This window comes from Vidua macroura (genome assembly GCF_024509145.1).
Source record: "Vidua macroura isolate BioBank_ID:100142 chromosome W unlocalized genomic scaffold, ASM2450914v1 whyW_random_scaffold_30, whole genome shotgun sequence".
In the NCBI taxonomy this organism is placed as follows: Eukaryota; Metazoa; Chordata; class Aves; order Passeriformes; family Viduidae; genus Vidua; species Vidua macroura.
The window spans coordinates 593,328-617,862 of NW_026530534.1; the positions used below are offsets into that span (position 1 = coordinate 593,328).

The window sequence follows — 24,535 nt, forward strand, 5'->3', positions numbered from 1 at the left end:
CATAGTGCCTGTTGGTCTGCTTTCCTCCTCCTCCTCCCCCTGAGGGTGCTGTCTAGTAATGGACAGTGTCCAATAAATAGTAGCCAGGGCCTAGCACCTTCCATAACTTCGTGCCTCTCTAGAACTGCCACAGCATTTTTCTTTCCAATATACTGCACCATTATCAGGGTCCTGTAGTTGTTCAGGGGTGAACTTCCAAACCATTGGAGCAGAATTGTCCTTCAAAAGCTGGCTGATTTTCTCCCACCTTCCATGCCACTCATGATTATCCACCCTCAGGGCAGATCTCTGAAAGACCCTCCTAAAAATCTCTTGTAACTCTAAACATGGTGTGGACTTCACTGAGGAGACCTGGCAGACATAGCAACAAGAACATGCTTTCCTTAACACCCAAAAGGAATTCAAAATTCTCAAAACCTGTTGTAACAGGCCTGAAGGAGGAAAAGGGGATGAAAAGCTGGGGAAATTCATCCTCCCCTGTCCCCCCCACAGGCTGGGTACAATTATTAAAGGACTCTTAGAAGTAGTATGCAAGGTAAGGGCAGAAGGGAAGCACTGAAGACACATCCCAAATGACCATTGCCCTTGATGTTCTGTCATAAACCAATATCACACAGTACATCAACAAAACACTCCTGATCCCTCTCCCTGTTCTGAAAATCATCATGAGGAGCACATGTTGCATATACAGGAATATATACAGGGTTAGGTGCCACAACCACATGAACAGACCAAGCAACATTGTGACCAGTGGCTCTGAACCTAATACAACAAATGCTTAGATCAAATTTGGTTCCAACCCACTCTGGTAAGATCTGTTGTTATCTCAATCCTTTGAGCCCCAAATTGGGCGCCAAATAAGGCTGTCATGGTTTAGGAATGATATTCCCCAATTTAGTGTTCCCACTGAAACACTCCAAACCATGCACTGCTCGCTCACTCCCCCCTTTCCCCTGTGGCAGGCTGGAGAGGAGAATTGGAAGCACAAAAGGTAAAGATCATGGGTTGAGATAAGAACAATTTACTGGAAACAGCAGTGAAATAAGGAAACAAACAGTAATAGCAACAATATTAATAACAGAAGTGTATGAGGGAGATGAACGATTCACACAGGATTTGTTCACCACACAGAGCCTGGCAATATCTACCCACCCACCATGCTACATGACCCCAAAAGGACCCCTTCCTCTGTTCCCAGAAAATGACGTGAACTTGTAAAGAACAGCCTCTGTGAGCTAGCCTTGCCCCATCCTAGCTACTGCAAAAATTAACCCTGTCCTGGCCAGAACCAGGACAGGCAGATATTCCTACTTTATGCATTTAAATCAGGCACCTCAGCCAACAGCCTAGGTTCTCTACCAGAGAGCAATTCAGAGCCCCAAATTCAGACTTTACCTCTCTGTTCTGATTATACAGGTAGTCTGAAATTAAACTATTTATGCTGCTTGCCTTCAATCAGTCTCAAGGAGGTTAAGTTCTGATTAAGCACAATGAATGTCCTGAATAAGAGCAGGAAAACACCACAGCTCTCACTGCTCTAGATTTATATAACAGCACCTGAAAGCCAAAGTACTCTGCAAGATGCTAAAGTAACAGTGGAGAATTCCTGTTGCAGAGAGCTTACCACCTAGATAGGAAACATGCACTAAAGTAAAGGGGAAATACACAGAGAAAATGCTCTACTATCAGTTCTCACAATTTAAAGCCACAAGAGTCCAGGCATTTGACATTGTTCTCAAAGCCTCAGCCCTGAAACAACATCAAAATGAAATCAGGTTTTTCTTTGGAGGGAAAAGGGTACTTAAATGTTAGCTCAGCATACCCAAGTTGCCAAAAGGCAACTCAAAAATAATTTTTAGGCCTGGGTTTTTACATCAGCTATCTGATTTTTGATTACTTGGCTTTGGCAATACTATGAAAATCAAGCTCAGACAGGGCTAGTGACAAGAGAGAGATCAGAACCCAGGGTTACAGAATCACAGTCCAAACTTAAGGTACCAATTACATGCAGTTTTTCCAGCTTGACAATACAGATAAGCAGATGGCTACCCATACTTTAAGCATCTCCATTTGAGTACTTCCGGCTTGGTAACTATTTTATTTTACAAAACAGCCTCACTAAAAAAAAAAAAATCACTTTTCATATGTACTTTGGACATCAGTACTTTGGCAGAAGAGGGATGAAGTCGCATTCCTTACGTACCACAGGCATTCCACATTAAGATGCTTGAGCGGGCACTGGTCAGATTTTGAAGAGCAGAACAGCAGTGGGATAAGTCAGAAAGGCACTGGATTAAGAAACAGGAGTAGGTAAAGTTACTCAAGAACTGACAAAAGAATTTAAATGAAATACAGGCAAGCAAATGTTTCAAATGCAGATAAATTCCCTTGTGCCACTATGCTGTGGCTGAAACAGCAATCGCAGGAGACAATATCTTAGTGGTACTAATAGAAGTTAAAAAAAACGACCTACATAGACTGAGATGGCCTTGCATGCAGGTAGCACCACAGGTCCACAGATAATGTCTGCGGTGTCCTTGTCTACTTGGAAGTGCCCACCAAAAAAAGGGTACAGTCAAGGTTATTAATTACAATATTCAAGGCAAATCAAGTAATATTGCCATAACTGAAAGAACACATACAGAAATCCACAGTAAGGGGACTACAGAATTAGACCATCCAACTGATTCAAGTTGCAAACTGCTCATAAATGCAGTGGGAGTCTTTCACCCAGACAAGTCGCTCTTATCTGTTTCACAGGTGAAAGTAATCATCTGAGCTAGTAGGATGCAATTTGATTGTGGTAGGAAAAAGCAACTGGTTTAATAAATTTGATTGAGAGTAGAAATCTGTATCACTAAACACCCATAGATCCAGAACCTGCACAACAGCTGTATGAGAAGTGATTTTAACATCTAAACTATACCTTTCCAGCCACAACATGCAGGACAGTTGTGCCATTTATTTGGGTGGGTTAGAATGACTCCTAACCTTCAACAGAAAATATAGACAGCAATTAATAAAAACCCAACCATCATGAGAATTAAAAGTTTTATTAGTGTATTCACATGTTAGGCAAATGCAACACACATGCAGCTAATTTCTTAGGTTCACAAGTTCTACCAATACATTAGTCTAGTGGTAAAACTAGCATAAATTGCTAACTTCTTTGCCAATTTTTGAAAGGTGTCCGTCCCACTTTTTCAAGGCTTGATTTTTGGTATTGTTTCTATGCCCTAGTCATTTTGGCATAAAAATATCCATCACTATTGTCAATTCAGTTAACAGATTAAAAGCTGTAACACTTGCCCCATTTTTGTTCTAAAAGCTATCACTAGCTGTACTTACAAAGTACAGTACTAGTGTAATGGATGAAACAATGGGAAAGAGACAAAGACAATCCTGCTACTGCCACAATAACAAAAGAATGACAGACAGCTAGATCACAAAGCTCGTTAGTAAGATATATATTTTTCAAGTCAGAATAACCCTTCTATATAGCTTCCCAACCCATCCCCAACCCAGACTTATTTGTAGAATATATTTCAGAATATTTTTATTATGGTGCAGCTGTAGTGTCCAAGGGTTCACAATAACATGCACTGTAACAAAGAACCTAGAAGTCCTCCTTTGCTGGTCATACCTCAGCAACCACTATCCTAGAGGTTTTGCAAAAGCACTACTTTTAATAACAAGACCCATCAGGACATAATGAATGTGTATGATCTGGTATGCAAATAAGCTATACAAAGCCACACAGATCAGAAATTTAAATTCTGTTACTGATATATATTAAGAAGATGCATCTATTTAAGAAGATGCATCTATTTAAAACCTATATGAAAGAGTAGTTTACCTTGGGGAAGAGTTTTTCAAGGTATTTAGCTATAAAAACTAAAACCCACGATTTTTAGTGACATCTGTTCAATGAAAAATACAGATGTAAGGGGTAAGTCAATAACCTTGTGTACTTAATCCAGTATCCAATGCTACGATAAATTCTCATTCCATGAGAAAAAAAACACTGACTTCAATGATTCAAGGTAAACAAAAAAGTCCAAAATTACAGCATTGTCAGCAATAATGCTGGCACCAGATTCATCAACTCAGATGGGTAGAGAAAAGTAGATTCTCAGTGTGATGGATACTTGGAATTTATAATATGAATTGATTTAGGTCCCATTAAGTATATAGTGTCTTAAAATTTCACAGATGAATCTCAAAACATTTCTTTCCCTTCCAATGGAGGGTTTTTCTTTTTCTTTAAGAAGGCAGCAAAAAGTTGAGCTTTTTATGTTTAGGACAACTCAAAAATCTTCTTATATAAAAAAGTATAAAAGAATAAGGGAGTAGAGTCTTGGAATTTTATAAGAGATTTACCCAAATCAAAAAAACCCAAGCAACTATTTATGGGAACTAAAATGTAGAACAGCAGAATACTGTGATATTTGTGATCATTATGTATTACCTGTACATATACTTAGTTATTCATGTTATTGATAAACCATTAGGACACTCAATTATATACCAAATAAAAACACCATTAAGAGTCTTGAGAATGGCCCCATCTTCTTTCTGAAGAAGGCATTTCTATACACTAAATTTTCATCTAGTAGCAGAGTATAGGAAACAGAATCCACAAGGTGCTTTAATTGATAAGACCTCAAGTGCTGTTTTTCTTTTTTTTTTTAAAAACCCTTTTTAGATAGAAAACAGTTCATGGGGACCACACACAAATACTATGACAGATGAGGTGTTATATTAAGTCTGTTGATTAGCCTTGATATTTAGCCCACTGGTAACAGAGGAAGGAGTTTTACGACATGCTGGAGCAGCGTACTGAAGGGGAGCCCATCTGAGTCAATACTTTGTCCAACCATTGTAGAGGTCCATTCAGATGAAGTTCAATCCAGCAAGGAGTGCTTGTTACTGTTTGCCGCCTAGAAAATAAATAGGGAAGTCAGAAAGCAGCTTTAGCTACCATAAAGTTCTCCATAATATTATCAAATCTGTTTCCATCTATATCTCATACACAGAAAGATAAAAATCCACAACCATTACCATAACTGTTACTAAACTTTTTTCAGACAGTCTTTGAAGGAAAAAAACCCAACAAAAACTCCAAATCACTCCACATCTGTAAGACACATCAATAATTAGATGCTTGTCCATAATACATAGAGAATATTCTGCTCTGGAGAATAAGAGTTTCAGCATTTGCTTCAAGTATGCTTCAAGTACCACACCAAGAGCTTTACATCTAAAAATAAATTCAAAACTGAAGATTGTCCAACCAATGTGGTGTTCAAGTCACAGCTGTGTGCAGCTGCATCGCAACCTTCAAAGAGTCTGCATGCATAACTGGGTTTGAATTTTGTAGACAATTACTGAGAAATACAAACTAGAAACCCTTGATTCTGCATTATTAGCATGGTCAAAAAGCACAATGCTATGATGATCATAAGGTCTGGCTTTTTTGGAGCAAATGACAAGATAAATGTATAAGGAAACTGCTAGATGTCAGAAATATTGTCAAAACACAGTGTGTGGTTATACTGTGCTAACTGATGCTATCTCAAAGGAACACTAAGCTTTTATCTCAAATTTTCTGTAATCTTACATTTCTACATGTGTTTTGCACTGCAACATCCTCACAAAAACAACCAAAGTAAAAATTGTGTTTCCATTGTCTTCAATATAAACTTACCGATAATTTTTCACAATAGAAGCCCTTAATTAAACACCATATCGCAAGTCTCAGTAAAGCTGAAGGGCTGACAATCAAAAAAGTTTCATTCACTCTCCCATATATTGTTGTTTCAGAGACCTGTTGTTCAAAAATTTTCCTTTTAATCTCCAAAGTAAAAAAATCAGTATCAGACATACTGTGCCTGAAAAATCCTGTTTTTTTCACTATACCTGCTCCAGGCATGGGAATTTTCCCAAACTCTACTGCCAAGACTACTGTTGCTAAGCCAGTTTTTCCTAGTAATTGTAGCTATCCCAAAGTCAAAGCAAGAAGGCATTAAGATTCAAAGGCAGCAGATTAGACACAAACCCAGCCCTTTCATTTTTACTGTTGGCACTGCAACCCTTCGCTTTAAGTAAATCTATTTATATAAACAGATGAACTGAAAAGGCAGAAAAAGTAAGCCAGAGAGAAGATGAATTTCCAAAGTTGTTGGTGATTTCACATTTTCTAGGAAAAGAAAGCAGCTGGGGTCTGTGCACTCAGCACTCTAAAAAACATTGTTTATCTTAGCCCCAAATGCCTATGTTAAAATAAAGTGATCCAATAGAACAACCTAAATCACAGGAAATAGAATTCCATTTAGTCTCGAATCCTTTCCCAAAGAAGGAAGTTCATTATTCCAGTGTTGCTAACTCCCCTACAATGTGTTCCACAACACACTTCCTCAGAATTTTATAACTGGTTCTGTTCAACAATCCTAGCTTTGCACTACACTGGCAGAAGTTGATAAAATAGCAACAGTTGCTTTGCAGCTGTGTCAAAGCTAAAACTCAGCCTCTTCTACCCACAGATTTACAGCTCACATATCACTGTTTGCTGTAATTACATCTCTACTGAACTCTCTTCAGAAGATGATCCTAGACCTGGATAGTTCTTGTGATAACGTGAACACTTGACTGCTGATCTGAACTTCTACCACCATCCTCAATTCTAGCCAACATGTGTTGAGCAAAAAGTTGTAAACTATTTTGTCTACCAAGCTTATAAGCTTGGTAAATAAACAAAATGTATCACTTTGCCATACCTGTGCATTTACCCACATAGCATAAAATGTAAGTAATGCTCTGGCTTTGCCCAAGCCCATTGTATAAGAAACCTTTTTTGACATAATGATGAAGCACAGAAATTTTAACAAGAATGATGGATTTTACAGTGCCTCCTGGTCTATTTTGTGTCTTGGTTTGAAAGATAGGTGTCTGTTAAGGAAGGCAGGAGCCTCCCTTGGAATGGAGAGTGTAAACCCCTTCCCTCCAAATTATTATAATTTTGAAATTAAGGGGCTCTCAGTCAAAGATATGAGGATAGGGATAACAGTTCTTTACTAGTATGTAAAACAAGACAAACAAAACAACAATAACTATGGCATTAACAACAAACAGAACCAGGGACCCAGAAACAGCCTTCTCAGCCGCCGGCACTTTCCCCTTTGGTGCAGTTACTGTCACAGCCGGCAGGAATGAGCAAAAATCCCAGGGTGATGGACGAGATGTATCAAAAAGTCCACGGTGGTAGCTGGAACTCCAGGACGGTGCTAGCTACAGTGTGGAGAAACCCAGAGCAGCACCAAAGAAACAGCAGGGGCGGGGCAGTGACGGCCGTCTCTGAGAAGAGCAGGGAGAGGCGAAGTTCAGGATTTCCCAGGGCACACAAGCAGATGGTGATAGGTCCCTCAGGGCTAAGCTCCAGCAGTGCCGGTGAATTCTCCCCACAGTAAGCGACAGCCTGGCTGTCCTCCTCCGATGCCAAAGAGCAAGAGAGAGAGTCCCCAACTCCCCAGCCCTCATATTTTATCTGCCTCTATTCTCTCAGTATCTTTGTTGTCCCATCCTGTCCCCATCCCATCGTGTCCCCGTCCCCCCCTTCCCCCAGAGAAAACTCCCAAAAACCAGAGGAATTCCATTCCTGCCATCTCAAGCACTCAGTCATCAGTGTTTCTTAGCAACTCAATGGGAAAAAATTCCACAAGTAACAAGGAAAGAAAAAGAAAGGAAAGAAAAGGAAAGAAAAACCCAACCCCCAACATTTTGACAATTCAGACTGTAATGAACAAAGTTCCCAGTGTTCCTGGGGGCGCGGGCAGGGCCTTCCTAGTTCCCATGGCAACACTGGAATGGCTGCTGGCTCGAGCTGAGTACCCATATTGAAATGTTAATTAGCTAATTGTTCTGTTTGTTTTCTCTAAACTACCTGGAGATAACCTGCCTCCCCCCACCCACGCCAACATTCTGGGACTAAAATGCAAATAAAAACCCTTGGGACCATAGGAGTGTTTTTTAGGGGATAAAGACACCCATAAGTAAAGAACTAAACACAGTAGAAGGGGCTAGACAAATGCCCTAGCTGAGGAAGAGGGAAACACATCCCCTGATCGACTTTTGCCCATCACCATCACCTATAAAAGAATAGACTAGAGTAGGCTGTAGGAAGCAAAGACGAAGAGATGGAATTTCCTGGTGTTGCCACAAGGAAAGGAGAGGGGACAGCTGTTGTTCTAGACTTCAGCAACAGACTCTGCACGCCTCCTCACCCTTCGGCTACCAGTGTGCCACAAGGAAAAGAGAGGGGACAGCTGCTGCTCTGGACTTCAGCAACAGACTCTGCACGCCTCCTTCCCTTTCGGCTACCTGAATAAGCTACAACAGCGGGGGCGAGCTCTGTGTTGGGCCCCCTGCCCACCTGATCTTGTTAATAAAGAGTTTAACATTAATAAAGGCATTAGCCCTGTTCATTTCACAGACTACATTCATTTAAATTCAAGGTTGTGTTTGCAGGAGCAACCTTGTCTTGCTTTAATCACAACTGCAGCATAAGTTACAGGTTTTGTGCATCAATACTTTATTAGCAGAATTTTAAATAGAGATGCAAAGAAACTAGTTCAGCATTATGCCAGTAATCAGTTTCTGTGCTGTTCTGGCAGTGTCTGCACTGCAGCTTTTTTAATCCTATGATCTCTCAACACTTTATAGACTACTAACAACCAACATTCTTCCTCCTTAGAAAAAAATTTACCAAAAGGCTCCTCACTGTTTTAATTCAGCACTTACACTCCATTCACTTCAAGTTGTCTCCATATAATCTGACTTGTTAAGCCTCTTCTGTTCTGATTTGAATATTGTATTTAAGTATGTGTAAGTGTATACATACTTCTTTTGAGACAAATCTGAGAGGAATGAGAAATTTGTCTTTACAAACAAACTGTGGGTCTGCTTGTAGATAAAACTAGCACTGAGAGATAAAAGAAACGATGGGAAGGATTCCACTGATTGATGAATGGAAAAAGATATTTACCTTTACAAACAAACTATAGGTTTGCTGATAAATGAAATTGGATATTGAAAGACTGTGAAAAATGCATATTTTATGATTGGCTTTTCACAAATATTACAATGAATATTATATGTGTAATGTTAGAAAGTTATGCTATATTTTTTTAGGTTATAACACAATGTTAAAATAGAAACTATGCTATGTAAGATACTTTTTAACTAGCTCAAAAAGCAGATGAGATAATCAAGAAATTCTTCGCACAGAGATAACAGCAAAAGGGCACATAAGGAGTTACTGCCTCCTTATCGGAAAAGGCAAACATTCTTCCACCTTCTCTCCGTCTTTATGGAACCACCAGGATTAAGGGGAAGAAGTTGACAAAAACCAGAAAAATACTTAATTTGCAAGGAATTTATGCATCATGTATGAGATATATGAATATGCAACAGGCTACTGCTTTTAAGGGTTATTCCTTTGTTCACAAGGCATGTTTTTGGCAGCTTAGTGCCCAAAAACATCCGGACGTCCGTAATTCTTTGCTTTTTACTGTCTTGTAATTGTCCTAACTCTAAATTTTTATTACTCTAATTGTATTACTATTTTTATAACCATTTTATTATTATTAAACTTTTAAAATTTTAAATACCAAGTGATTGGCATTTTTCACATTCGTTATCAGGCGTTCTGGGAAGTCTGTACTTCTCAAGTACCTCAGCCAATGGGGAAAGAGAGAAGGGAAATGTGGCTGGGAAATTAAGATAAAAAGGAGGCTGCGTCCTCAAGAAATTTGAGAGAACCCAGGGAAATGCCCCATGGCCTCTCCCTTTATTCAAATAAAGTAAAAAGGACTCCTCTGTCTCCTTTTTGGACATAAACTTCTGATGTTTGTGGATTAATTTTCCTGACAACTGGGGGCTCGTCTGGGATCTTTCCGCCATCGGGGGCAGCGGGCAGCAAGCAGAGCTGAAGGCACGCCTCACCCAGTTTTGGTGATCAGCTCCCCTTCGTGGTGGCTGGCACTGGGCAATTGATTGGGTTCCTGAGACTGTCCAGAAGACAGATGAGTGGCGGACCACGCGGGGTCTGTGAAGAGTCCACAGGGAAGGACCACTGAAAATCTCACCAGTGAGTAAAATGGGATCTCTGGGGAGCAAACTTGGGAGGGCAACCATGGAGGGTAGCACAGGTGAAACAAGGCACCCATTGAGGGTTGCAAGGGTAAAGCTGAGAAGGGGCCCCAGAAAAGGGATGACGATCCCATAATACCCCTGGAGAGTCCCTTGGGGAGTATGCTGAGGTCTTGGAACAGATTATAAATTCACCCACAGGTGACTATGGAGATCATGGTAAAATACTGTTATTTTGTGTGGCCAGAGTATAAGTTGCCAAAGGGGCTTATATGGCCACCTTATGGAACAGATAGAATTCATTTGTGTTGAATTTTGTGGAGGTTTTTAGAGGAGAATTGGAAAGGATGGATTGAAAGGGAATGTGGATTGATATTGTTATGTGTAACAGGTATAATTCGCGTCGTTTTAGCATGATATAATATTAAATATTTGTTAGAATGTACCCTTTTGTATTAGAAGCCCCCCCACCCCCCACCCTCTCAGGCAAAACCAGGTGTGTGTTGAAACCCGATTTACAAGAAAAAGGATGTGGCTCGCCAGGAGATGGGCCTTATCTGAAGCGATAGGGAGACACCCAGGAGCTGATCATCGCATGAACGACCCGAGATGGATATCAGGAAAATCCCTCAGGCTGATACATGTGAATACTGTGTTCCCATAAATTTCATCAAGGGTCTCAATGACTCCGGACTTTGAATTGTTCTACCTTGTCGCCAAGAAGGAAATCTCATCAACTTATGGGACTTTGAATGAAACAAAGGACTGAATGCCGAAATCCTGGCCTCAGGCAAAATTTTCCCTATAAAAATCGCTTGTACCAGGATGGTGGTGTGTGGGCATAGAGGAAAACCTCCGCTGAGGCTGACTTCTGTGTCTCGCACCCAGCGCCGATCCCGGACTCGGCGCTGCCCTCTTCCTTGTGGCTGGCTATTTAGATCTCGATTGCTAAAATAAATTTTTATTTTTATTTTTAATTTGGCTGGATCATTTTTCATTTATAACAATATGGATTAGACAAGGAACAGGAGAAATCTATGTGTTAAGAAAAAAAGGGAGAAGAAGAAAATGGGAAGGAAAATGGTGAGGATTGGGATGTTTTTCAGCACCTTCTCCCATCCTGTCCTGCAGTGTTGCCAGCTGACCCAGGGCCAGCTGCAGGTCCCCTGCATCCTCAGCTCCCAGAGCAAGGGGATCAGGGAAATGCTGTTCCTACAGCCCCACCTAAGAATAATGATAGTGTAGGGGGAGGGGAGCAGCATATCGTATCTCCCCCTAGAACCAGAAGAGGAACTCAATTTAGGACATCAGAGATGTCCTAACCCAAGAGACAGGGGTACACCAGATGCCACTCTGCCAGGTTCCTTTGGAGAGTTCAAGGGGGAGAGTTTGGGTTTGTAATTGTACCACTTATTACCCAGGATATAAGAGGGTTGAAAAAAAGAATTACCCCCATATTTGGATGATCCCATAGGGGTGGGGGAAAAGATAGAGGAATATTTGGGAAATGCAGATTATACATGGAAGGACTGGGATTTCCTTTTGGGGATTTTGTTTGGGCAAGCTTTGCAGAAAATATTAAGAGAGTTTACTCCACCCTCAGGAGTTAGGTTGTTGCAGTATGTGGATGATTTGCTTTTATCAGGGGAACAGGAAAAGGCAGTTGAGGAGGCTAGTGTAAAGATGCCTAATTTTCTTGCTAAAAAAGGACTTAGAGTGTCCAAAAAGAAGGCACAGTTAGTAGGAAAAAAAACCCAAAAACAAAGAGGTCAAATATTTGGGACACATTCTGACTAGAGGGTTACGGTGCATTGATCCAGAAAGAATACAAGAGATTTTATAAGTACCATTACCCCAGAAAAAAAGGGAGCTACAGCAGTTTTTAGGGTTGGTGGGATACTGCAGAGCATGGATTGAGGATTTTTCTGTTGTGGCCAGACCTTTATATGACTTTTTAACCCAAGATAGTCCTAATGTCATGGTATAGACACCAGAAGGAGAGCAAAGCTTTAAAAAAATTAAAAGACAAATTGATTTATGCCCCAGTCTTAGCTCTTCCAGACTCAGAAAAGGAATTTGAACTATATGTGGATGTTAAACAGGGTTATGCTAAAAGAATTTTGGTGCAAGAGCATGGAGGAACAAGGCGGCCTGTTGCTTATTTTTCTAAACTTTTAGACCCTGTGGCCAGAGGCTGGCCCCATTATCCTCAGAACTGTGCAGCCACAGCTCTGATGGTGGCTGAGGCTGGAAAGCTGACAAGGGAAGGGTATTTGATAGTGAAAATTTCACAGCAGATTAAAGCTTTGTTAACTTAGAGAGCCTCTAAGTGGATGACCCCCCCCCGAGGGCGGGGCAGAAAGAAATCCATTACTACATTCAAGTGATAGATCTACAGACCCAGGCTAGGGAAGATTTATGAGATACTTCCTGGCCTGAGGGAGAAAATGTGTTTATGCTGGGTCTTCAAGGGTGGTAGAAGGGAAACTATTTACAGGATACTCTATCGTGAATGGAAAGCAATTAAAGGAAGGGGGGAGGTTACCGCCCACCTGGTCAGCTTGATAGTAAAAGGCTTCTGAAATCATAGGGAATTCAGGGATTTGGAAGGAAAGTGGGGCTTGGTAGGCCCTGGGAAAATGTTAGGCCTTGTCTTTGCTATATCATGTGAAAATGCACCTGTGTAATCATTATATTATAAATGATATGATTGTTAGATGTGATGATTGCTTAGAAAGTAGGTATAATTATTGTTTAATCGTAACAAGAATCATGAGAAATTATGTTCAGGGGTTTGGGGGGGGATCACGAGAAATCCATGCTTGGATGAGATCAATGTATACAATATAACAATATAAGTTTAATAATTAATATGTAGTTATTTAACAATGGAATATAAAACATGTTCAGCTCAAAACCATGTTGGAGTCAGATTTGGTCTGTACCCCTGATTCCCAGAGCTCTTCAAATAAAAGCACGTGCATATAATCATATCCCGTGATTATGTGTTCCTGAATGCTAATAAGCTCAAGACAGCGGAGCTATATGCGATTGTGAAAACCTGTGAATTATACCAGGACAAGACAGTGAATGTTTTTACTGCTTATAAATATGCATATGGGGTGATACATGCATTTGGGAAAATATGGGAAGAAAGGTTTATTAACCTGCAGGGGAAAGACATTAGCTCATGAGAACTTAATCTCTCGCCTATTGGAGGTGGTGAGCTTACCAAAAGAGGTTAACGATAATACACATCAAGGCGCACCAGACAGGGTGCTCGGAGGAGGTAATAGGAAACCGAGGAAACCGACTGGCTGATAAAGAAGCTCAGAAAGCTGCATTGCTGCCAGAAATCTCTAAGATCCTCCCTTTGCTCCCAGTAACTGCCCCACTAACAGAGAAACTGTCTTTTCCACCAAAGGAACTTGAGATAATTAAAAAGAGTGGGGCAGAGGAAAGAGGGGATAATTGGCTTACAAGGGATGGTAAGCAGTGGATACCAAAAGCTCTGGCCTTACAATTGTTAAAACAACTTCATGAAGGGAGTCATTGGGGCTCCCGAGGACTGGCAGAAGCCTTCCTCAAAACGTATGCTGCTGTGGGTCTTTTTATTCTGGCTAAATGAGCTATTGAGGGTTGTTTGATTTGTGCTAAAACCAATAACAGAGTTACAAAGAAACTTGCCAGGGGAGGGAGGCCTTGGGCTGTACATCCCTTCCAGAGATGCCAGGTGGATTTTACTGAAATGCCCTGAGTGGCAAGATTTAAATATCTTCTGGTAATAATATGTCAGTTAACAGGGTGGCCGGAAGCATTTCCAGCTGTTTCAGCAACTACAGGATCAGTTATTAAAGTATTTTTAGAACAAATCATTCTAAGATAATGGATTGTGGAAGCAATAGACTCAGGGGAATTCATTTTACAGGAAAAATTCTTCAAGGAGTTGTTGTAGATGCTGACAGTCTGGTCAGAGAGGAAGTCAGATAAACTTTCCCAGGCATTGCTCTGGGGAGTTTTGAGAAAGCTCAGAGAAAGAATTAAAACAATCCTTAATCTTTGCAGCTGGTGTTGTTTACTTGTAAGATGTTTACAAGAAGGGTGTTGTTCCTAATTAGCCAATGATGTGAGGGGTGTTGATTGAGGACCAATCAGGTCCAGCTTTGTCGGAACTGTCTATAAAATAATGTGATGGCTAATAAACTCCGCATTTGCCTTCTGAGAACATAGGAGTCTATGTTGCTTCATTCATCCATCCCAAATACAACAGCGACATCTGGTGGACCTATTACATTCACTGCAGCCAAGACTGACGAACAGGAGTCTGGTAACCTCCGAAGACATTCATTGCAGCCAAGACTGATGACTCGGAGTTGCCCTCTGATAAGAGAGGTATGGTGATTTTCCCCACGCCCTCCCAGAGGGAGCTGGTCCTTTGTGACCAATTGGTAGTGGAACCGGCCTAGTAGCTGGTTGGGACGGGTCCCCAGCACGCAAGAGTTTGTATTCCAGAGCAAACCACTGCTTTGGCAGGCTGCTGGGGAAAGGTTCCCTACAAGATGGGGAATCAAACCTCTATAGAGGAACAAATCATGCTTTCTGTATGGAAGGATGCATTAGCGCCCATGGGAATTGCTATATCAGATCATTCCACGTGTGCCCTGCTCTGCTGGGCAAAGGGTCATGCATTTTTGGTAGACGCCGGGACCGCTTTTAGCCTAGACACTTGGCAGTCGCTAGGAGACCGGCTGTGGCAAGAAATCTCCAGCGAAGATAAGGATGCATTTGAATTAGCAGTTACCTGGGGCACTCTTTTTAAAGCATTACAGAACGGGACACCCGAAGAGGGTGAAACGGATGTTGAGGACGCAGAGGGTGAGGACAATCCTTCTATAGACACTGATGTGCCAGAAGGCGAGGAGGCTCAGGGAGCTGCTGATGGCTTTCCCTCGGCTCCACCTGGACCCCTGAGAGACACCGAAGTTGCTCGTAAAATCTATCCCTCACCGTGAGATTATGTCCCCTCGATATATCCCTCTCCCTGTGACTTTGTAATGCCAAAGTATCCGTCACCAGTGACGCAGCTCGCAGACGCTTCGTTAGCCAAGCCCCAGTTGGAAATTGTCAAGTGTCCTCCCCCTTTTGCCCCCCCATGCCCTCCTCTCTCTGTGTCTCAAGTGATGGCAGCAGAGCCTTTGCGGCACACAGCTTTGTTTCCCCCCTCGGACCCTCCTTCCTCTGCATCGCAGAGGGCGGTGGGAGTGCCTCCACTGCAGACAGGTGATGCAGTCAGAGCCGTTGTCCCTTCAGCCCCTCCGTTCCCAACTGCAGGGTCGGCGCAAGTGTCTGCACCAGTGTCTGCACCACCTCCTCCCCTAGCCTCATGCGGACCCTGTGGGTGCTGTGCCTTCTACTTCTGCTGTATCGGCGCCACCACCCGCACCATCTGCTATGGCTGCCCCCCCTGCCTCGGTGCTTCAAGCCGGTCCACCCTCCTCTGCTTCCTTCAGTTTGTCCCACGTGCCACTGCCCCGGGACACGGACAGTGACACGGATGGAGACCGACAGCTTGTCCTGCAGTGGGGGAGTGGCCTGGTAGCTGAGTCAGCACTGATGTGCTGCGAGAACGCCCCAAAGCCACCTGTGGACATTGCCAATGTGTCAGGTGACCGTGCGACCAAAGCACCCGGGATGTTTTTGGGAATTGGGACTTGCTAGAGAAGATGGGGATGCCCAGGGGTGGCATTATCAAGATTGTAGATGAAGGGGGGGAGACACAGGGAGACATCAAGTAGTTGTTCCAGCATCTAAAGAAGGTATGCAGGTGAATCAGGGAGGCAGTGTAACCCCACAAGGGGGTGTCCAAGCCTTTCCTGTGTTTAAGGCTATTCCAAATATGTGACAAGTCAACAAGCATGATGTCATCACATGGAAAGTCGTACAGGATTTGCAAGATAAAGTAGCAAAATATGGGCTTGGTTCTTCAGAAGTTATGCAAGTTATCAGGGTGTTAAACACTGATCTGCTTGCCCCATTTGATATTAAACATCTGGGTCAAGTATTGTTCCAACCTGTACAATTTAGAGTTTTTGAGGACAACTGGAGGCAGGTGCCTGATAAAACTGCAGCAGATAACATGCGATAACAGATATGGTCCAAGCATGCTCTAAAGTGGGCTCTGTAGACTACAAAATGTCAGTTTTGGCTGCTACTATACAGCCAGCCCAGTCAGCCGGCAGGTGTGGACAACAGAGACAGGTGAATAATAAGTGCAAGCAAAAACAGGTAACACAGAAGCAGAAAGGAAATAAGGGTCATTTCTTGTGTGCTAGATGCGCGAGGCCAGGTCATTATGCAAACCAATGTAAGTCTAAATACCATGCCAATAGTCAGCTTTTGGCAGGCTCGGGAAACAGGAGGAAGAGCACAAAGGAGAGCTGCGCTCTGACACAAATGATTCCCCAGGGCGTGGTACCGGCACAGGCTTACTCAGCCAGCTTAGGGGTAGTACCCAAGGAGCAGCCAGGGTGGATGTATACACCGCAGCAACAGTCATCTTAGAATCTTGTTGTGTAGATAAGGTTCCTCTGGATGCATTTGGACCTTTGGGTCAAGGATTGAATGCACTGCTTGTGGGGAGATCTAGTGCGACCCTTCAAGGACTCTTTGTGCATCCAGGAGTCATTGATGCTGACTTTACAGGCCAAATTTCTGCCATGGTTTCCACACCCACCCCCGTGTCACTATCCCTGCAGGGACTCACATTGCTCAACTTGTGCCTTTTCAGTCATGCGTCCTCAGGACTGACCAGCGGAGTCATGGGGATGGCAGCTTCGGATCTACAGGACTGCCACAAGTTTTCTGGACTGCAGATATTTCTACTCAGCAACCACAGATGACGTGTACCCTGATTCTACTGGATGCCAGCCCACCTCAGATCCAGCTTCGAGGTTTGATCGACACAGGAACTGACGTAACAATCATCTCCTTCTCTACGTGGCCTCCTACGTGGCCTTTGGCTTCCACGGGTTCAGCCATCAAAGGGTTGGGAGGAACTACACAGACCTTTGTAAGCCAACGGTCTGTGCTGGTCAAAAATGCAGAGGGGCAGACGGCTACAGTTCGGCCCCATGTCACTGCAGCTCCAATCAACCTCTGGAGGCAGGATGTATTAGCAGCCTGAGGGGTACGGAATGGGCACACATTTTTGATGGAGGCCACTGTGCTGAAGGGTGCACAGTATCCCACGCTGCCTTTGCAGCGGCTAGTAAACACACCCATCTGCCAAAACCAGTGGCCCCTGACAAAAGAAAAGTTGGTTGCCCTTCGTGAATTAGTTCGGGAACAATTGCAACAGGGACACATTGAGTCTTCTACTAGTCCCTGGAATACTCCTGTCTTTGTAATTAAGAAAAAATCTGGGACATGGAGGCTGTTACAGGACCTCCGGAAAATCAGTGCAGTGATGGAAAGCACAGGGGCATTGCAGCCTGGTATGCCCTCACTCACCATGCTCCCTAGGGGGTGGAAATTTTTGATCATTGATTTGAAGGATTGTTTTTTCACAATTCCTTTGCATTCTGATGACAAGCCAAAATTTGCCTTTACGGTACCTGCAATTAATAATGCAGAACCTGTGCAGAGGTATCAATGGAAATTTTTGCCGCAGGGCTGCAAGAACAGTCTGACTATTTGACAATGGTATGTGGCTCAGGCCTTGTCTGGAGTCTGTGAGCAGTTTCCTGAAGCATATTGCTATGACTATATGGACGATATCCTGGAGGCAGCATCCACCCAAGATGAGCTGCTGAGGATACAGCCTCAACTGTTCTGCATTCTTATGGGCTGCAAGTAGCTCTGGAGAAGGTTCAACAGCATCCTCATTAAAAATATTTAGGAGTAAAAATTTTGGATCGCACCATTCAACATCAAGAGGCACAATTAATAGATTCTATTAAGGCTCTGAATAATGCCCAGAAATTGCTGGGTACCATCAGTTGATTACGTCCTTATTTGTGGCTAACCACGACACAATTGTCCCCGCTGTTTAACATTTTAAAGGGGGACCCTGATCTGAATTCACCTTGGAAATTGACTCCTGAGGCACGACAAGCGCTGGAGGAAGTCCAACAAGCTATTTCTACTCGTCAGGTTTATCAAGTAGATCCCTCCACTGATATCACTGTTTTCATTACTGATCCAGATTTTCATCCTACAGATATCATTGGCCAATGGAGTGAAAAATGGTCCGATCCTTTGCACATTTTTGAATGGGTCTTCTTGCCCCATCAACCTAAAAAGCACCCATGTTGTTTGAATTGATCGCTCATTTGATAATCAAATGCAATCAACGGTATTTGCAATTAATGGCAGCTGATCCTGCAAAAATTATTCTTCCAGTAGAGTGGGAAGACTTTGAATGGAGCTTTGTTAACAGCGCTCCTTTGCAAAGTGCACTGCAAAACTATTCAGGTCAGATTGCTTATCATCTGCCCAGTCATAAGTTATTGCAGTTGGCAAAATCAACCAATTTGTCTTTGTGCCCAAAAAATAGTTGGGTGGCAGTGCAAGGGCTCACCATCTTCACTGATGGCTCAGGAAAAACAGGGAAAGCCATTATTACTTGGAAGGATAAATCTGAGTGGCAGGTGGGGAAGGCCACGAGTCAGGCTTGGACCAGTTGGTTGAATTGAAGGCTGTTGCCATGACATTCCAGTGATTTTCTCAGGTACCTCTGAAATCTGGTCATTGATTCTGCTTATGTAGCAGACATAACCAAACGTTTGGATTGTTCACTTCTGAAAGAAGTCAATAATGCAGCTTTGTTTCACTTATTGAAAACGTTGTGGTGTGCAATTCAGGCCTGAGTTCATCCATATTACATCCTGCACATTTGGAATCACACCAATTTACCAGGTTTCATAACAGAAGGTAATGCCGGGGCTGACAGGTCAGCTAACTCTGCATGGGTAGCGCCTCAGCCTGACAAAATTGTGCAAGCCAAAGCATCGCATGATTTTTTCCATCAAAGTGCACATACTTTGCAGAAACAATTTCAGTTAACACCAACTGAGGCTCGTGACACTGTCAGTTTGTTGGAATCCTGGATGCTAAGAATTTTAGACTTTCTGTGCTGAAAAGCACAGACCCACAAGAGAACACTGCATTTGACCTGAGGCTGTAGAGAAGACTTTAAACGTTGATTGATAGTACTGGGATTACTGGATATGTAGTTGCTTAGAAGTGTGTAATATCACAGGGTGGAAAACTTAAGAGTTTGGGATTTTAGAATATAGAAATAAATATGAAGCAAGATGGAGGTTTTAGGGTGGAGGCAGGTTGTTCTTCTTTACCTTCTTCTTCCTTCTTCTTCATGGGTTTGGGTGATGCTTTGTGATTGGACAGAAAAGTCCGCATTGCGGACTTCAAGGGATCAGTTATTGGGTTAAAAGGGAAAATAATCTAGGTGTCATTTCTTAATTGGATAGTTTAGTTTTAAAAGACCTTGTAACAAGAGTTAGTTAGCCATTTTGTGCTTTGCTAATGAAAAAGCTGCTGACCTCACGGTAGTGAGACTGTAACATTGTCATGGTTTGACATGGAAGTGAATTTTTTCCAGGAAGTCGGGTCAAACCAATCAGTGGTCAGGTTTGGATATTGGCACCTGGAGTGACCACTGAAAGTATGGACACGCCTCTGAGAACACAGGGGGTTAAAAGCAAGAACTCCCAGGAGAACTCTCTCTTTTTGGTTCCGGTCGTCAGAGAGTGCAGACTCCCCCCTGCCCAGCCTTAGGCTGGGTGGGGGAGGGGAAGCCACGCGGCCTTGTCCAGGTAGGCCGAGGGGCTGAGGGTCTGGAACCGAGCCAGCTCCTGTGGACGGAAGGGTGGAGAGAAGTGGAGATGCCTTTGTTCCCCCCCCCCCCAAGAGGGAAAGAGACAGAGAGCCTGGCGGCACCTGGAAATTTGCCGGCAGAAGAGAAGGAGAAGGGGGGGGAATGTCCAGCGTGGGAGACGGAACACCGGACCGAGATATCAGCCATCCAGGGAGTCTGAACGTTTAACCCTTTCTAAGAAATGAGGGCTTTTTAAAAGTATTACTGCTCCTTGATTTGTAGTAGAAGAGAGATAGTCTGGGACCTGAGATGTTAGAAGAAGAAATATTTAGGTGGGAGGAGATGATGAAGTAGCTTTTGGCTGGACTTTTCTTATTAGCCATGGACTGAACCAAAATCTCCTGCAATAGAGACTGCATTTTAGGGGGATGCAGTGGTGACCCAGAGAGACCTGTTTCAGCTTCGAACAGCACAAGAATGGCGAGAAACGAAGAAAGCTGAAGAGGGAATGGTGATACCCTCTGTCTTCGGGAAGAAGATTAGTCCTGTTTTTGGACCCCTCGGTCCCAGGGGAAAATGGGGGGGACTGTAGTCCCAAGATGAGAAACTGAACTGTTGTATCTTTAGGTCCGTGGCAAAGCATCCTTAAAAGAACCCTATGAGCAATCTGTCCATGTACGGTAGTGAGAACACTGTGACATAGAATAGAGAGTGTCACACTGGCAGATTTTTTTTTCCGGGAGGTTGCCATGTGTGTCAGGGAAACACAGGGTGGCAGCTGTGTTTCCTGGGGAGTCTGTAGTGCAAGAGAGACTTCTCTCTCCCTTGATAGTTTGAGTATAGATTACCTGAAGGGTGGTAATTTGATCAAGAATCCCGGGTGATGTTTCATAGCTGGGTGTTTTTGGAAATTAGGAGGAGGAGGGGTGTTTTAGAAGGTCTTCATCCTAGATTTAGTTTATGTGTTTTCTGTATTAGTAGTAGTTTAATAAAGTTTTTTTCCTTTGTTATTAAGCTTGGGCCTGCTCTACTCTGTTCTGGATAACATCTCACAGCATTTATTTAGAGAAGGTGCATTTTCATGGGGGCGCTGGCATTGCGCCAGTGTCCAACCATGACAAACATAGATAAGAAATAATAAACACCTGAGTCCGAACATGAAATACCGTCTCAAGTGCCTTTCAATCCCAACCTCGAGAAACCGATAGTTCTTGTTCTGACTGTCATGGACTTGCTGCACCTTTACCAGTGGGGGTAAACCCCAGAGGCCTAAAAGTCTTGCAGCTTTGGCAAACAGATGTCACTCATATTGCCAAATTTGGCCGACTTAAGTATGTGCACGTGTCTATTGACACCTTCTCCTCTGCCATGTGGGCATCTGGTCACACTGGAGAAAAGGGTCGTGATGTTATTGCCCACCGGAGGATGGCTTTTGCGATCTTAGGTATACCTTCTTCTGTGAAAACTGATAATAGTCCCAGCTACGTCTCGCAGAAGACATGGCAGTTTTTACGTTTATGGGGACTGTCACATGAATTTGATATTCCGCATTCTCCAACTGGTCAAGCTATTGTTGAACGCGCTCATGGCACTTTAAAGCCTGTTCTGGAAAAACAAAAAGGGGGGATGCCTGGAGAAACCCCGCACAGTCAATTGGAAAAGGCTCTATATACAATTAATCACCTTATAGTGCCACAAAATTCAAACAATCCTGTCATTTTAAATCACTTTCTTTCATTGCAGTCTTCAGACAAGATGCACCTGCCTTGAGTGAAAGTCTGGGTACAGGATCTAACCACTAATAAGTGGTTATCACTTGGGGTTGTGGGTATGCATGCATTTCCACAGATGCTAGGGTACGGTGGATACCTGCAAGGTGTGTTCACCCTGATTTGCGACACCAAAAGCAGAGTGTAGCCAACAGGCAACCTTCGAGTGATCATCAGGATGCCAATCATCAATCGGCTGGTCTCTACAAGTAGAGAATGAGCATTCTATCTTTTACTTTGTTTCTGGAGTAGTGAATGTTGACAAGTTAGACTTCCACTTCTTTGAGCAGACTAACGATGTTCTGTTTACTGTATTAGAATTAGTAACTGACTTCTTACAAGAAACAACAAGACTTGATGTTGGTGCATGGACGTGATTGTGAAGAATTCGATGGCATGTGCTAGAGAATCTCCCAGACCATTCTAATTTAGTGTCTGGTTGAGGTTCTAGTTGGTAACTGGCAAATTACTAAAGGGACCTCTTGAGCTGTGTTTGTTCTCCTTCCTGCAAAGGTCCCTGCACGGGATTACAAACACCGCCTTCTTTTTCAAAACAAAAAGGAGGAATTGTGGACACTGACAGTCTGGTCAGAGAGAAAGATAAACTTTCCCAGGCATTGCTCTGGTGTAGCATCCCATGAGCTCTCTCCCCTCAGCCAATTCCCAAGCACATTGCCTTGGAAAGACTTATCATAGATTTCATTCCACCTGTGGGAAAAGACAAGATTCCCCCATGGAACTCAGTCTCACTGATCCCTATGTTTCACAACCTACCCTGGTTTCTCCTTTCCCTGTTTCCTCATTGGTTGAGTACCCCTGGTGGCTGCCCCCTCTCCCCTGGAGACCAATCGCCTTTGCCCTGCCCTTAGCTCCGCCCCCTCCATCCCTTCCCCTTCTTAAGCCATCCAGAGCATGTGCTCTCACTCTTTTGCCTGGGTTTCCTTCAGCCACTACATGTAATTAACCTCGCTGGAATAAAATGCTGCAACGAGCCTTCTGCCTCTCTTGCTGAGCCAGCTGTGGTGAGTGTTGTGGGTGGATCTGACTGTGTTGCCTGAATGTTAACTCAACCTGCTTTTCTACAGGAGAGGTTTGTTGGGAACAGATAATAGGCAGCAGCACCCACAATCCTACTCCCCCATTTTTAATTGGTGCACAACTGGGCCCTGACCTTGAGGCTTCTAGTTAGCCTTTTGAAAGCGTCTCTACTGGATCTCCACTGGATTTTAAGTTGCAGTCACCATTCCAGTTCCCTGAGAGAAAAACCCCCAATTTTCTAGGCAATTTCTCTGGGGGCGGCTGACAACCCTCGAGGCTTCGAGGACCGGCTGAATCAGCGAAACTTCTTCTGAGATTTTTTTTTTTCTGACACACCAAGGTGGTGAGTATAGCCCAGATACAGTCACCTTTTTTTTTTTTTCCCTTTTTTTTAATCTCTTAGGAGAAAGAGGGTTCAATGGGTATGAAACTAACCATTAAGGAGAAAGAAGTTTACTCTCAAGTTTCTAATGCCCTATTTAAATATAATGTTAAATTCTCTAAGGGTGATCTGAGGGTTATTTTTCTTTAGGTTTTCAAATTCTTTCTGGGTGCTACAGCTGAGTCAGTTTTGTCTGTTGAGTCCTGGGATAATGTAGGAAAAAAAATGTATCAGCTACAAACTGAAGGAGATTTTTGGGTTGGGAAGTTCTATCCACTTTTTCACTCTATTTGTAAGGTAATTCAAGCTTTAGGAGAGGGTTCTAAAGATTCTAAAAGTTCTATATCCCAGTTGTTGTGTCCCAACCCCCCTGTCCCTGTTCCTCTGTCCCCTCGGGATAGGTCTAGATATGGAAACTGCCTAAAACAGGCACAGGAGAGCCTCTAGTCCTCTCTCGTCCCCTTTCCCGACTAGTACTGGGCATGCTAGTCTGGGCTCTTTCCAAACCCTTTCTCCTAAATGCCTCTAGGCTTGACTCCCATTCACTGCTATGGAACAAGATGGCACCAGTCACATGGCCGATTCCTCCATTTTAAAATACCCGCCCTTGGCACTCAGGATGGTGTCTGAGATCCTCCTCCTCCCTTCCCTTCCCCCACCCCACCTTGAATCCCCATCCCCGCAGCAGGTGCCACTCCCGCGCTGGGCGCTCACCCCAGAGCGGACGCTGCCCCCGTTGCTGCCCCTGTGCCGAGTTTCCCCACCCCCACGATTCCCCCTCCCCCTGCGACGGCCCCTCCTCCCGTCACCTCCCTGATCTCCCCGCCCCCGTGTCGGGTTCCCCCGTCCCCACGGTCGCTCCTCCCCCTGCGGCTGCCCCTCCTTGCGTCCCCGCCCCTACATCTGGCTTTCCTATCCCCTCTCCCTATCCTTCCCCGTCCGCGCCTGATTCAGTTTCCGTGCAGGGCACCCCGTTCTCGGCAGCAGTTTCCATGGTCCCAGGGCCCCCCCCATTCCCCGCGGCTGCGCCTCCCGTGGTCCACGTGCTCCCCCCCCTCCCTTTCGGCAGCAGTTTCTGTGGTCCATGTGCCCCCCTTCCCCGGTCCCGTTGTTCCCTCCCTCCCTTCCGGCTGCGGTTTCCACAGTAACCCAAACACACCCCACCCCCCCCCCCCCCCCCCCCGCGGGACCGGCCGTGCCATTGCTGCGCTGGCGGCAGCCACGCCCATCCCACCGGGTACCCTCGCACCCTTCCCGCCCCTGCCAGCAGAGGCACTTCCCCCCGCGCCTGCGGCGGCGGCTCCGCCGGCACCAACCCCCCCCCGCCGTGGCCCCGGGTCTCCTCCTTGTGGCTCCGAGTCTCGC

The 24,535-nt window shown here is 44.1% G+C and overlaps 1 protein-coding gene across 1 annotated transcript in view; it reads right to left on the reverse strand.

The window, feature by feature from the left end:
- Positions 1–3,037: 3,037 nt before the first annotated feature.
- Positions 3,038–24,535, reverse strand: part of LOC128822722 (mothers against decapentaplegic homolog 2-like) — an 89,713-nt gene continuing 68,215 nt past the window's right edge. The window contains exon 11 of the mRNA XM_054004538.1: positions 3,038–4,940. Within this exon, the coding sequence (XP_053860513.1) occupies positions 4,817–4,940 (124 nt within the window). The 3' untranslated portion in view covers positions 3,038–4,816. The remainder of the gene's footprint in view (positions 4,941–24,535) is intronic.